We start from the raw sequence: 14,971 nt of genomic DNA on the forward strand, positions 1-14,971 counted from the left end.
TGCTGCCACTACGGGATGCAAATGGTTTGCCAATTTGCATTACTTGCAAATTGACAATCCAAGTAAGCAATAAAAATAAAATATAAATAGCATATTATTCCACCTCATTTTACCACATCATTTTGTCAATGGGTTCTTTGCAGGAATGTGGTTAGCCTTACTATAATAAAAGTAAAATGTCTTTCACTACAATTGAAGTATGATATTTTGATATAAATTGAATTGTGAGTATAGTTGAATAACCTTATTAGAGAAATAATACAAACTTAAATAAAAATTTCCATATATAAATTATAGTGTGAGAGTTTTATTGAACACAAATAAATTCACAAATTACATATTATGTATGGAGTAACATAAGATAAGACATAAGATAGAACAAGTAACAAAAAAAATATTTGTGTTCTTCCAATGGGAAATGAAATGTATTTTGCAGCCAGCCTAGTGACATGAACAAAAAGTTATGGTTCCTTATTTTCCAGGTTGGGTAAAAAAACAACTCCAATTTGTCTAAAGTGCTAGTTGATCTGTCAAGAAGTATACAAATTTTACACATCAGATTCTCCAAAATTTCCATCAAATCTCAGGGAGAAGAGGAAAGCTATGCTCAAAAGCTGGCAATGAGAACAGAAGTTAAGAAAGTATCCTTGTTCAATCATCATAAGTCATGCCATCATCATCGTCGTCGAGATCCACCTCGGCATCATCTGATCCTCCGAGGAGAGAAAGGAATACTAGAACGGCAACGAGCTGTGTAACCAGAAAATACTTGGCCCTTCTTCGGAACTTCTTCTCTTCCTCGGTCCTTTTCTTTTGAGGTTTGGCTTTAGGTTTTGAGCCTGTGCAGGCGAGACAAGTTTCAGTAACAACATTAAGCCGGAATAGATATACAAATATATACAAACTTCTATAGACTGAAAAGTGCAACAGAGCACTAAGGTCCGAATTGCAACAAATCAACACTCATTTGGGCATTGCAAATGCACACATCATTAGATACATTGGTAAGGGAAATTGAAGCATGTGCTCAGTCTCAATTAAAAGCCTAAGTTGATAGTTGGAACTTGGAATGCACATTTATGGTTATATATTATATGCTCAACACGACCCTCTTACATGGAGTTGGCTCTGGTACCAAATTGAAGCATGTGCTCAGTCTCAAGTCTAAGCTAATAGTTGGAATGCACATTTATGTTTATATATTATATATATATATGCTCAACAAGGGATAAATTTATTTTTCTATTTTATCAACTTGTTCACAAATTTGGGGAAGAATTTAGAATCCCAGACAACAGTATTAACATGTTTATTTAAAGTGAGGGAGAAAACAGAAAGTGTCGGACAGAATAGATTAGGTGTCATAGAGATTCATTTCTAGAGACAAATCAAATCTGACACGGACACATTGATACATAGCTTCACAAAATAAACAGAGAGAAGGCAAGATAACTGAGACTTACTCCAGTTTGAGGTACCTCTTGTTGTTGATGAAGAGGGATCTGTATGCAATTGAGAGAGAGAAGGCAACTCAGTTGCATCTATGAACTGTATTTTTAAATTCTCTGTATATCTAACAAGATTGTCATGCTCCAAGAGTTTGCTTCTCAGAACTGAAGTTTCCTGTTGGGTAGAACAGAAGCCATGGAGTTACACAAAAATGGGGGAGGGATCATTATCATTCTTGAAAGTATCGGAACTCAAACAAAACAGTGCTGTCAGGAATAAATACCGAAATAAAATCCAGAAGATGATTCAATTTGTGGTGATAATTATTAATAAAACTATCTACAGATCTATTATGATCAAAGATAGACAACAAACATAATACTGCATGTGATCTAGAATTAGTACTTACAGGTAAGGCAAATAGTGTAAGGAGTGCATGTCCAAGAAAAGCAGCATCTAAACTTGTTGGCCTAGATTAACAGCAGCTGTTAATGCACAACAGTGGAAAAAACAAAATATTTTTGGTTTGCTAATAAAAATATATAAACTGAAGCCCGTCAGGGGCATTTAATTTATACCTATACATAACCCCACCTCCACCCAAGTGGGGGGATAGGGTGGGTGGGGGAATTATCTAATGAATAAAACAAACCTGCTTTCAAAGAAAAAGGACTGGTCTCCTAGCATAGTTGACAAGGCACCATAAGCAGAGGAAGCTTTCCTGTAAATCTGTCAGAACAATTTAATTTTTAAAAATAAAACCAAAAAAAAAAAAAAAAAAAAAAAAAAAAAACAAAAGAAGAGTCCTTTAGACGCGCTCTAAGAGACTATGAGTCCATAAAAATGTAAACATACGTGTCTCGTGCATATGTTAAAGAAAAACAAGGAAAATCTGATCTAACCACATCATGAATATAAATAATAAGTAACCACCCTCCTCCCCACTGCTCCCCACCCTTCACTCATTTATAACCCTTACATGGCATTTGATTAGTGAAATAGGTAGAGAATGGAATAGCATTCCATAAAACAGGTCAGAAGTAGAATATAGTTCTGCATTATCAGCTATTTCATTTGCAATGAGATTAACCAAGGGGAATTTAACTGTATATTCCTTTTCTATTAACTAAACCAACCAAACACTTGAATATAGTTTCTTATTTAATTCTTTAGACCAACCAAACATTGGAACAGAATTCATAATCTATACTCCTCTATTCCATTCCTTATAGAATCCTATTCTTATTCTCTCTACTTTCATTCCATGAACCAAATGGCACATTACTGTGTGCTTGCTTGCATGCAATATTGACCAAAATAAAAAAGAAATTGGAGCTTACTTCCTCTTCTCTTTTATCAACATTTTCCTTTGTTATCCCAAGTCGTTGTTTTGTAACATGAACTTGCTTAAAGTACAGAAGTTTTCCTATTGGCCAAGGGAGATCAGAATAATAGATTTGCACAGAACTCGCATCAGATCCTAACCAGAGCTCATACAAGAGAGCATCAGCAAGCCATGACTCAGCCATAGCCTTTGTTGATGCCCATTCTGGAGTGCCGCGGACTGCAGAGTCTAAATCATCAATCATCCCATCATCCTTTAAACTCTGAATAACTCCACCTTTCTCATTGTTATAGGCCACATAAGTTCCAGACTCAACATAAGGTATTTGATCTGGCAAAATTATTAGAAAATGTTATTGCAGTTTCACCTAGAATGAAAGAAAGAGAATTCAAGTTTTTCACTGGAATCAGTGAAGGAAATATAATATCATTCCTAGTGAAACATAAAATCTCAAATAACAGAGGGTGAATAGCCCTACAAAAAAGGGACTACCACGAAACCTCACTAAAAGTGCTCCTAGTGAGGCCCAAACTCATAACCATGGGTTCTAGCAATCTATCTTCATCCCTCTTGCTACTTGTGCTGCTGTGCAAGGCCTTGAGGTTACCTCTTGGCTCATATTAGTGAAAACACAGTTCCCCATCACAAAACAGGTTGAACAGAAGTACAGAACTAAAGCAACAAACTTTACCAAACAAAGGCTTCCCTCTATCCACCAAGTACCTACCTTTTACTTTCAACCAGAGAGTAAGTAATGTATCACTAATTTCCAAATGTACTGCAACTGAAAATACAAGTTCTAAACCGGCCTTTGTCCCAAGCATTTCTCAGTTTAGAATGTGAACCAAGGTGAAAGTACACAATAAAATTAGTCGACCCAAAAAAATGGAAATTCCAAGATATTACTAAAGATATCATTTGGGCATCATATAATTAAGCAGTGCATTCCACTTACCTTATCAAATTACAGTTATTTGAAACCACACCAATAGAAAATTAATTTTAGAGCTTGGCAACAGGTTAAATTGGTTTCAAATCATTCTCTTAATTTACTCAAACTCAAAAAAAAAAAAAAAAAAAATCAAAAGAATCAGCCCCAACTATTCATTCCAGTATGATGCTAGAGCCCTGGGATCTGCACAATTGTGAGCTATGCAAAGTAGCCAAACATTAGAATTTACATTTCAAGATTTCTCTTTCCTACCTATAGTTTCTCTTACTAAAAATTCTTCATTTATTCTATGGGTCTCTTCTATTCCCGTCTGGATTTTTTGTTGTGCGGTAAAATTAACAAATCTATTACAAGCACCTTCTGCAACAAATTACACTCTATACTAAACTAGCAAAACGCAGATAAGCACAGAAAATTTTGAACTCGGAAGGAATTAAAAACTAAATAAACAAATAGAGAATGAAAAATGTTGTACCAGAATCAGGGTGAATGAGATTGAAAGCCAAATCGAAGGGGCGTTGGCAGAACCTCAGGTAAATATAAACGGGTAAGCAATTCGGGCACGCAGTGGGTAGTCCGAAACATGCTTTTCGGGTCACCAAAGTCAATTTCTCCTTGGCTTCCGCCATGAAGTCTATATTTGAGCGAATGAAAATAGGAAGAATGAATACAATTTCACTGTAAAGTGTAAACCCCTCTGCAGAGCGTAGGGTTTGGAGGGACGAGTTTAGTCTCAGCAGACACAGACTTTAGTTAAAAAACCTTGAATTTTTTAAATTTTTCTTTTATTAGAGTTTATAGTTTATTTTATAGTTAATTTGAACAGAGATCCATTGTTTTTAGTTGCAATTTCAAAATTAGTCGAAGATTATTATTTTTGTCATTTAACACATCAGACTATTTTTTGGACACTTTAAGACATCATGGATGTTTTGATTAAGCGAAAAACATTTTAAAAAGTTTATATATCGAGGTTGAACATTGTAGGTTATTATAAGAACTTTTAAAATATTTTGCATTGGCAAGTCTTCACTCTCCTACAATTGTATCAAGCAAAATCATGTCCGTTTATTATTGAACATTTTAGGTCATTCTGAGCATTTTTAAAATATTTGTATTGACAAATACCTTACATTTTATTAAGCAAATCATGATCGTTTACCATTGAGGTAGAAACAATATATAAATGGTGTTAAATATGTATACTTTGACGTAGAGTTTGGTTGGTTTTTAATTTTAAATTTCAAGTCTCATTAATTTACTTAAAATATATTATCTATGACTTTATTATAGTCAATAAAAATTTTCAAAAAACTTAATTGTTATTATAAAATTACAGATGTCAAAGTACATTAACAACTATTTTTATGATATAAAAAATCTAGTTCCAAAAAATGCTTGTGGCGGCAGGCAAGCACACCCCGTGTCTGAATCCGTTAGGCACCTAGAGATGTAATCTCCAAAAATAATTATTGTTAGAAATCTTACTATATTCTTATTCTTACTATATAAAATAGCCATACCCCTAGAAAACTCCGTTTGTAGCCCAGAACTCCCGCCCAAGTGTAAATACACAATAGAGACTAATATGGCTTTATTATTATTATGATTATGATTATGATTATTATTATTATTATTATTATTATTATTATTATTATTATTATTATGAAAAAGCTGTTGTTTAAAAAAAAATTAAACTATAATTTATTAACTACATTGGGATATAAATATCTTGGAATATGAAAGGTTACTTGCATAGTTGCATATCAGAACTACATTGGGATTAAAACGGCATTGAAAAGTTGCTTTATACTTAAACCTCATTATTACAAACCATTAATAAGAATGTGAATACGAAATACAAAATACAAAATACATTTAAATTTGCAATGACGGATGCAATCTACAAGACTAAACATTAAATTTAAAATATCCTACAACACTATAAATAAGTCCTCAGAATTCATAAGCATGTTCATGGATGCATAGATTTATCTTCTGTCGAACAACTTGGAAGAATTGTAGCGGGAGAAAAGAAAATTATGACTGTTCTATCTTCTCAAATGCATCAAAAAATTATCGCTTGGATCAATCGGGATTCTCCACGATATCAAGCAAATTTAGCTTTACTCCCAAGTCAACTCAAACACATCCGTTGCCTCAGGAGTAGGGGGGACTGGTGACAGGATAATAGGGCTGGCACCCGACCCGGATCACAAATGGGCATTGACTCAGCATCACATGGGAACCCAACGGGCAGAACTCCAACGGTTAGGAATTCCAACAGGTGTCACCTTTATTGTCTTTGAAGCCACCATTGATGCCACCTTTGATGAGAGAGAGTTAAAGCCTCAACGCCTCATTCATGACTCTTCATATTCTTGCCGTTAGCTCAGCTCCCCAATGATGACTCTTCATGTTGTTACCGTTAGGACCTAGCATAAATAGAACTTCCCTCAACTGAGCAGGGGAGGCATTGTACTTTCGATACTGAGACAAAAACAATACAACTATCGTATTCTCTTATAGCATTGTTATATTATTATTTACCGGTAACGTTATTACCGTCATTGGTGCTTTCATTGAGAGCCTGAGTCCAATACTCAAGCAGGCTACAACACTACTCTTTTTCTCTTTCAACAGCAAGCCTGAAAGAATGGCGTCCCGCAGCTCCCACGGTTCTCGCAACGTGAACAATGGCAATGCCTCAGGTGACCTCCGGGACCAACTCACCAACAATCGCGGAGGGGACCTCCGAGAACAGCTCAACAACGGGAGGCCCGGGGACCTTCGAGACCAACTCAACAATGGAGGGGTAAACCAAGCCGTGAACGGGAGGCCCGGGGACCTTCGAGACCAACTCAACAATGGGGGGGTGAACCAAGCCGTGAACCTCCAGGCGACCGCCGATATCATTCAGCAAGCAGTGATGGCGGCGCTAAATCAGGTGGCGGTGGGACTGCAAGGCCAAGTGCCCACGCCGCGGCCCCAGCAAATAGGGGTAGAGGCCCAAAGAAGTGGACCGGCCAGACGACAACCAGGCCCTTCCCAATCTGCGCCAGAACGATTGGGACAGAGGGCGCCCGTGCGGCAAAGTTTAGGATCACGGGCCGAGGGGTCCTCTACCAGAGGCCCTCGCCAACACGAGAACAGACAAGCCGAGAGATCACCCACAGAGGAGGTGGGCGAGTCTCGGGAGCCGACCCCACGCCGACACGTTGATGAGTCGGCCCTACGTCGACACTTGGAGGAGCGACGCGTCGATGAGCGGGCTCTGTGTCGGCACTCGGTGGAGAAGCGACGCGCTGATGAGCGGGTCCCACACCGACACTTGGATGGATGGAACGTCGAGGAACCTGCTTCGCGTCGACACTCAGATAGACAGCACGTCGATGAACTAGCTCCACGCCGACACATGGAGGAGCGGCAGCCGGCCCCGCGTCGGCACCCTGACGAGTCGGCCCTGGTCGAGAGGCTGCAGAGAAGAATCGAGGAGTTAGCAAGAAGGGTGGAGGCACGGGAGCAGTCGCCGGAACCTGAGGTACGGATGGCAGCACCATTCTCCCCTAGCATCATGGACGTACCTTTGCCGAGGGACTTTAGGTTGCCCGCCATCAAGGAGTATACGGGGGCCACTGACCCACGTGTCCACATGACGAGGTACAAGGCTGCTATGGTAATGATCGGGGCAGGGGACGCCATCATGTGCCGAGCGTTCTTGTCCACACTGGATGGAGCGGCCCAAAACTGGTTCAACACCATCCCAGATGGGTCGATCCAAAACTTTGGGGAGTTATCCAAGAGCTTCCTAACATACTTCTCCGGTAGCATACATCGCAAGAAACCCTTCTCTCACCTCTGTGTAGTGAAGCAAGATAGAGGCGAGAGCCTCAAAGACTTCCTGATCAAATGGAAAAAGGAAGTCAATAATGTCTACGACTTCGACTCCAAGGCGGCGATCCCGATATTTATCCATGCCTTAAGATCAAGGTATTTCCACAAGCAGCTGAACGCTCACCACCCCGCTCTTACGAAGATCTGATGAGGACGGCTAGCCGCTATGCCGAAGCAGAGGACGTCGACAGGAAGAAGAAGGACGAAGAGGATGGTAGGAAAGATGGGAAGCCTGGGAAAGCTGGTCCGCCCAGCCAGGCACCACTCTCGAACCACCCGACCGCAGGGAAAGGCCGAGACCACGAACGGCCTCGCCTGGTCCCCTTGCGTAATTTGACTCCTCTTACCCATCCCGTCAGTGTCATTCTAAAGCAAGTTGAGGAGATGGGAATGGTAGAATTCCCCGAGGAGTGCATGAAGGTCTCCCCAAAGGCAGACCAAACAAAGTACTGCAGGTTTCATAGGCATGCCGGACACGATACGGATGAGTGTCACGTTTTGAAGAGACAAATAGAAGACCTCATCCAGCAGGGCTACTTCCGACATTTCGTCAAGCGATCCAAGCAGCAGCAACAGCCGCAACACAATCCACCAAAAAATGTCTGGAGGAATGAGGATGGCACCGAGCCGTCCACCTCAAACGCCAAAAAAAGAGACCACGACCAAATATCTGAGCAGAGTGATAGCGAGAAAGAAACCGAGGTGGCGCCCATACGACAAAAGAAGCACACCATACACTTTATCTATGGTGGACCTGCAGGGGGCGACACGCCCGCGGAAAGAAAGAAGTGGAGCCGGCAGCTATACGTGGGAGAAGTGGCGAGTCTTTCCAGAGAAAAGAAACAGAGACAGGAGGCCATCACCTTCTCTGATGATGACCTCCCAGAGGGCCCGTTACCCCATCTTGACGCCCTGGTAATTGAGATGGACGTCAATGATGTCATTATCCGCCGCATCTTAGTCGACACGGGAAGCTCAGTCAATGTGAAGTATTACGATGCCTTCACCAAGTTAGGGATACTTAGGAACCAGCTCAAAGAAGTACGTACCCCACTCTCTGGATTTACGGGTGATTCAGTGGAGACGGAGGGGTCAGTGGTCTTACCAGTGGAGATAGGCACGAGCCCTAACATTCGCAAACTTGACTTGGAATTCATCGTGGTAAAACTCACTTGCCCGCACAACATCATATTGGGGAGACCGGCACTGGAGAACCTCAAGGCCATAGTGTCGGTGGAACACTTGTGTATGAAGTTCCCCACTCCGAGCGGGATAGGGGTCGTCAGAGGAGACCAGCGAGCGGCCCGCAGTTGTTACGTTAAAGCATGCAAAAAGATTGGCAGAAATGATCTATAAGTCCACACCATCTGTAAGGATGATCGATCGGGTATGGAGCTAGGAACATTTGATTAAGTATTTTCCATAATATTCTAGTAGTCGTTTGGAACTGGTGATTGGAAATCGCGGTCCGCCCGCTTTGCATTCTGAAATCTTTTGGAATAATATCTCGTGCTTGTGGTCCGCCCATGTTGTTTCAAAAAAAAAAAAAAAAAAAAAATTGGCTGAGGGCGCGCCTCGGCCTCCTGGTCGAGGCGGCGCCTCGGCCACATGGCTGAGGCGCACGCCACGGCCCCGGAAAAAAAAAAAAAAAAAAAAAAACGATCAGACGAGGCTACGCCTAGGCCGCGATCAGCCGAAGCGCACGCCTTGGCCACGATCGGTCGAGGCGCCGCCTCGGCCGCGATCAGCTGAAGCGCACGCCTTGGCCACGATCGGTCGAGGCCACGCCTCGGCCACGATCGGTCGAGGCGACGCCTCGGCCACGGTCAGCCGAGGCGACGCATCGGCCACGGTCAGCCGAGGAGACGCCTCGGCCGCGATCAGCCGAAGCGCACGCCTTGGCCACGATCGGTCGAGGCCACGCCTCGGCCACGATCGGTCGAGGTGCCGCCTCGGCCGCGATCAGCCGAAGCGCACGCCTTGGCCACGATCGGTCGAGGCCACGCCTCGGCCACGATCGGTCGAGGCCACGCCTCGGCCACGGTCAGCCGAGGCGCACGTCTCGGCCACGATTGGTCGAGGCGACGCCTCGGCCACGATCAGTCGAGGGGTTGGCCGAGGCGCCCGCCTCGGCCATCGCCGAAGTCCGTCTCAGCAAAAAAAAAAAAAAAAAAAAAAAAAAAAAAACACGATCGGTCGAGGCTACGCCTCGCCGCGATCAGCCGAAGCGCACGCCTCGGCCACCTTAGCCGAGGCGCACGCCTCGGCCACGGTCGGTCGAGGCGACGCCTCGGCCACGGTCAACCGAGGCGCACGCCTCGGCCACGATCGGTCGAGGCGACGCCTCGGCCACGATCAGTCGAGGCGACGCCTCGGCCACGCTCGGTCGAGGCGACGCCTCGGCCGGAGGCATGCACCTCGGCCAGCCTAAGCCGCAGTCCGTCTCGGCCAGCATAAAAAAAAAAATTCATGTGTGATTTGGAAAATAAAATCACATACTCGGGATCAATCGGGATTCTCCACGATATCAAGCAAATTCAACTTTACTCCCAAGTCAACTCAAACACATCCGTTGCCTCAGGAGTAGGGGGGACTGGTGACAGGATAATAGGGCTGGCACCCGACCCGGATCACAAATGGGCATTGACTCAGCATCACATGGGAACCCAACGGGCAGAACTCCAACGGTTAGGAATTCCAACAGGTGTCACCTTTATTGTCTTTGAAGCCACCATTGATGCCACCTTTGATGAGAGAGAGTTAAAGCCTCAACGCCTCATTCATGACTCTTCATATTCTTGCCGTTAGCTCAGCTCCCTAATGATGACTCTTCAGGTTGTTACCGTTAGGACCTAGCATAAATAGAACTTCCCTCAGCTGAGCAGGGGAGGCATTGTACTTTCGATACTGAGACAAAAGCAATACAACTATCGTATTCTCTTATAGCATTGTTATATTATTATTTACCGGTAACATTATTACCGTCAAAAGTAAATGGTGGATCAAGGTATTTTGGAAACTGTTTTGCATTGCTTCTTTATCCACTTTTTTCTTGCTGTTGGTTGTCACCTGATCTGATATTGTCACCACCAACATGGGAATGAGACAAATTGCCACCACCAACATGAGAATGAGACAAAGATTATGTCAATGAGAGATAAATGGAATATATAGTGATTTAAAAAAAGGAATGAAGAATTAAAATACAAGAAAAAAAAAGTAGAAGTAAAGGTAAAGCAGAAAAATAGTAAAATACATTTCAGCATGTTAAACCCATTTTTAAAAAAAATGTTTCTTCTTTTATTTCGAGTATTTATGGCAGAGGAGTTGGAGTACAAGTTCAATGAAGAAATGGGTCCACTGGAATAAGCAGTAAAATGCCTATATGGAGTTTAATTTTTGAATACCAGTACATTACAACATCTACAATCATTATGAATGTAGATGTTTGCAGGATTAACTATACAATGCTTGGTAGTATATAACTATATGTGTGTGTGTATATATATATATATATATATATATATATATATATATATATATATATATATATATATATATATATATATATATATATATATATATATATATATATATATAATTTATTTATTTTATGAATATATTTATATTATGAGATGCATGGATGATGTATGGAATTCAAACTGATTTCCAGACTGTATGTATGTTTTTATTTATTCTTTTTTTTTTTTTTTTTTGTGTGTTGATTACTAATAACTTCATTCATTGCATGTTTTTAGATTTTGTGTGTTTTCAAGTTTTCACGCTTTTACAATCATTTAAGTGTTGGAAGGGATTCAAATGATTGTAGAATTTGGCGGACAATATATATTTTGTTGTCAACCATAGCTATTTAGTTCTCTTTTAATGGGATAGAATTAAGTTATTAGTATTTTTGTAATCCATGCTAATGCACTTCTTTGTAGTGCTAAGGTATTTTGAGTAACTTTAACTTACAAATTTGTAATATCTCTTTTAATGTTTTTTTTTTGCTAACGATCAAAATTCACAGGTCAAATCAAGTGTTGCTTTTGATCTGTTTAGGCATTACTAATATGTCAAGTTGCAGTGTTTAGGCAGAATGATAACTTTATAACAAATAATTGAAAATTGCATCATAGCTATTTCCTTCTCTAAGTGTCTTCTGTTTAACTATATACAAATATCAGCATCTGACAGTGTTAGAGAGAACAGAGTAAAGTTTTTTCATATTATAATGTAAAGAAAAGTTGCAATGTGTTCATATTCTTTTAACACCTCTGAAATTGTTAATATCCAAATTTAAGATTTAAGTATTACTCTATAAATTAACGTACAATCAAGAATTTTAATATGTAATACCGATGTAGTTACGATAACATGCAAGTCATTTAAAAGAGATTTTTATAACCTCTGTGAATAGCTTGATTAGTAGACGTGTAGTGTTGATGAAGTATTTTTAAACCAAATGGTCTACAAGTGTCCTCTAACATACCATATATAATATATATAGAATTAGTTAGTATATATATGACTAAGTTAGTGTGTAAAATACCAGGACTATGTGGTCCAATGGTACCCGGGTTGGACTTCCATTTGGAAGGTTGTAAGTTCAAACCTCAGTGGAGGCGTTATTAGCTCTTTGTGTTTCAGTAGGTTGAGAAAGTATATGAACAGATACTACAATGTAATAGAGCTAGTAGCATTCAAAAAAAAAAAAAAAAAAAAAGTTAGTGTGTAAAATATATTTGTTATGTGTTTTAGAATATTATTATATTTAGAATTCGGAATAATTCTTATTAACATGAATTATTTGATAGTTATTTATTTTAATATTTTAATATCAACATTAATTATTTTGTATTTATATTAAAAATTATTATTATGTAGTTGACAAAGAAAATTACATGAAAGAGACAATTAATTTACGTACTACTACAACTCAAAATTCTATGTATAGTATTTTTTAAGGAAATTATGCTACCCCTTTATGCATTCTACATAATAGTAAGTGTGGTCTAATCTATATTTAAATATTAAATACATTTGATTTTGATTTTTTAATATTTGGAATGAGTTTTAAATATGATTTATTTTTCTACAAAATGGGAGTATAGTCAAATCGTTAATAAAGAGTATTAATGGGATGACATAATCCATAAACATGCAATCGCATGTATGCATGGTACTTTGGACAGAATAATTCATACTCAAGTCGCTCATGATACGAGTGGTTAGTAGATCGTTTATTATTTTTTGTAGTACATTTTGTTTAATTATAAATTTTATAATTTAAATTTATTACATGACTTCAAATATGTTTCAAATATACTCTAAATTATAGACCGTACATCGCACAGGTACAATGCTAGTATAATTATACAGATAGTCACGGGTTGAGAGTTGAACAATCATGCAAATTATGAATCTTTCAATTGCCATTCTCCCCTTTCCGCAGTCATGAATCTAAGAGTTTTTCACGTGAAATTAAGGTGCTACCATTTACTCAGAAACACTCTATGTATTGGTACTCCGTCACACCTGACTCCATTGCTATGTTCAATTCGTTCATTAATATATTGAGGCTGATTACTTAAAAAAAATGCTACCCTTTAAAATTCAAAAATATTTGATATTGAATTAATTCATTAATCAGTTGTATTAATTCAATATCGGTAACTCCTTATCAATTTCTTTTAGAGTTTTTTGCAATACTACGAACCAATAAGATGTGTCCTTTTAGGTTCATGGTTAAACTAGCAACGAATTAAATAATACGTAGTATTTAATAGAGTAAAATATTCAAAATGGTCCCTCAATTATAGCTAAATTCACAAATTAGTTATCCGTTATTGATTTCAAGCAATTAAGTCCTTAACTTTTCAATTTGACTCAACTTAATCCTCCGTCTATTTTGTCATTTGTTAATCGTGATCTTTGAGGATAATATATATATATATATATATATATATATATATATTATATATATATATATATATATATATATATATATATATATATATATATATATATATATATGTAATTTCATTCTTTCCAATATATATGTAATTTCATGTGCTGGGCTTTTAAGTTAAGATAGATAAGAAATCGTCAAAGCTTGATTTGAAAGATCGGCAGATCTAATAAGTTCTTTGGCATTCAGATCTTCTATTTCATTCTCAAAGGTATTTTTATTGTTCTATGGTTAGTCCTGAAATTATCCCGATTGTAGATTTTTTTGGTCTTGAAATATCAGAATTTGTTTGATATCAGTTTTTTTGTTGTTTTTGTTCTTCATTCTGAATTTTCAAGTCACTGACCAATATCATCCTTGAAAGAAACAATTTTGACCAATCATTTCTCAAAGTCCTTTCCTTATTTGTTGTATCTTCTCTGTGCCTGCTTGCTTCGGCTGAGATTATTTTCTGTTTATGGAGGAGGGGAGGAGGATGGTTAATGGGGATACCATATATATTTCTACCAGTCCTTGCTGAATTGAATATAAAGTTGGTTTGTTGACATGTTTATAAGTGCTTGATTTTGGGGGGCGTTAGAAATTGTTTTTATTATCAACTAGTATTTGCACCCGTGCGATGCACGGAATTGATTTGTTGTAATATATTAAGAATATATGAATCGATATAATTATTTAAATTAGAACATCAAATATTATATAGTGCAATTAAATATATGGTTTGGATCGTTTATATATTTTGATGGTATCATTACTTGAATTTGTGCAAATAATTGCTCAAATTAATAGCTAATGTCTAGATGTACGCATACGGTGCTATAACTTTGAAGATTTTATTTATCATTGTTTTAGAATTTTCATAAATTAGTAAAATGTGCTCGTTCTCTAACAACTCAGTTATAGAAATGAATTGGTATCCTTATTCATTTGTATGGAAGATATATTTTTTTGTCCAGATATATAACAATTTTTTCATTTAAAAAAAACTTAATATCACCGGTTATATTTACACATTATTGAAACCTCTTTGTAGACGACATTGGTAGTGACAACACAATCCTATTCATCTTCGTCTAGAGCTAACACCTTCAATCCATCAAGACGGATAACTTGGATTAAAATATATAATGGTAGAATATTACTCTATTAGTTATCATTTTATATTTTCAATCAATTAGTGATATCGGATTCATTTTCAGCCAATTATTCTTTTTTATTTTCAGTCAATTAATCAATTAGAATATCAAATGTAGTGATATTTTTACCTAATTTTTGTTCTATTTTAATTGATGATGTAGAATTGTAGATATTATTATTAAAATATTTTCGTTTCATTTTTAATTCACCTTTACTATTGTTT

At 38.4% G+C, this 14,971-nt stretch overlaps 1 protein-coding gene across 1 annotated transcript; it reads right to left on the reverse strand.

Moving 5' to 3' along the window:
* Positions 1-376: 376 nt before the first annotated feature.
* On the reverse strand, positions 377-4,511 carry LOC109156700 (mitochondrial outer membrane import complex protein METAXIN). Its single transcript, XM_019304528.1, has 6 exons — positions 4,222-4,511; positions 2,790-3,124; positions 2,102-2,178; positions 1,859-1,919; positions 1,464-1,623; positions 377-839 (listed from the first exon to the last, which is right to left on the reverse strand). Exons 1-6 carry the CDS (start codon positions 4,373-4,375, stop codon positions 652-654), a joined length of 975 nt encoding a protein of 324 aa, XP_019160073.1. The 5' UTR covers positions 4,376-4,511; the 3' UTR covers positions 377-651.
* Between the last annotated feature and the right edge of the window lie 10,460 nt (positions 4,512-14,971).

This window comes from Ipomoea nil, unplaced genomic scaffold (genome assembly GCF_001879475.1).
Source record: "Ipomoea nil cultivar Tokyo-kokei standard unplaced genomic scaffold, Asagao_1.1 scaffold2759, whole genome shotgun sequence".
Lineage (NCBI taxonomy): Eukaryota > Viridiplantae > Streptophyta > Magnoliopsida > Solanales > Convolvulaceae > Ipomoea > Ipomoea nil.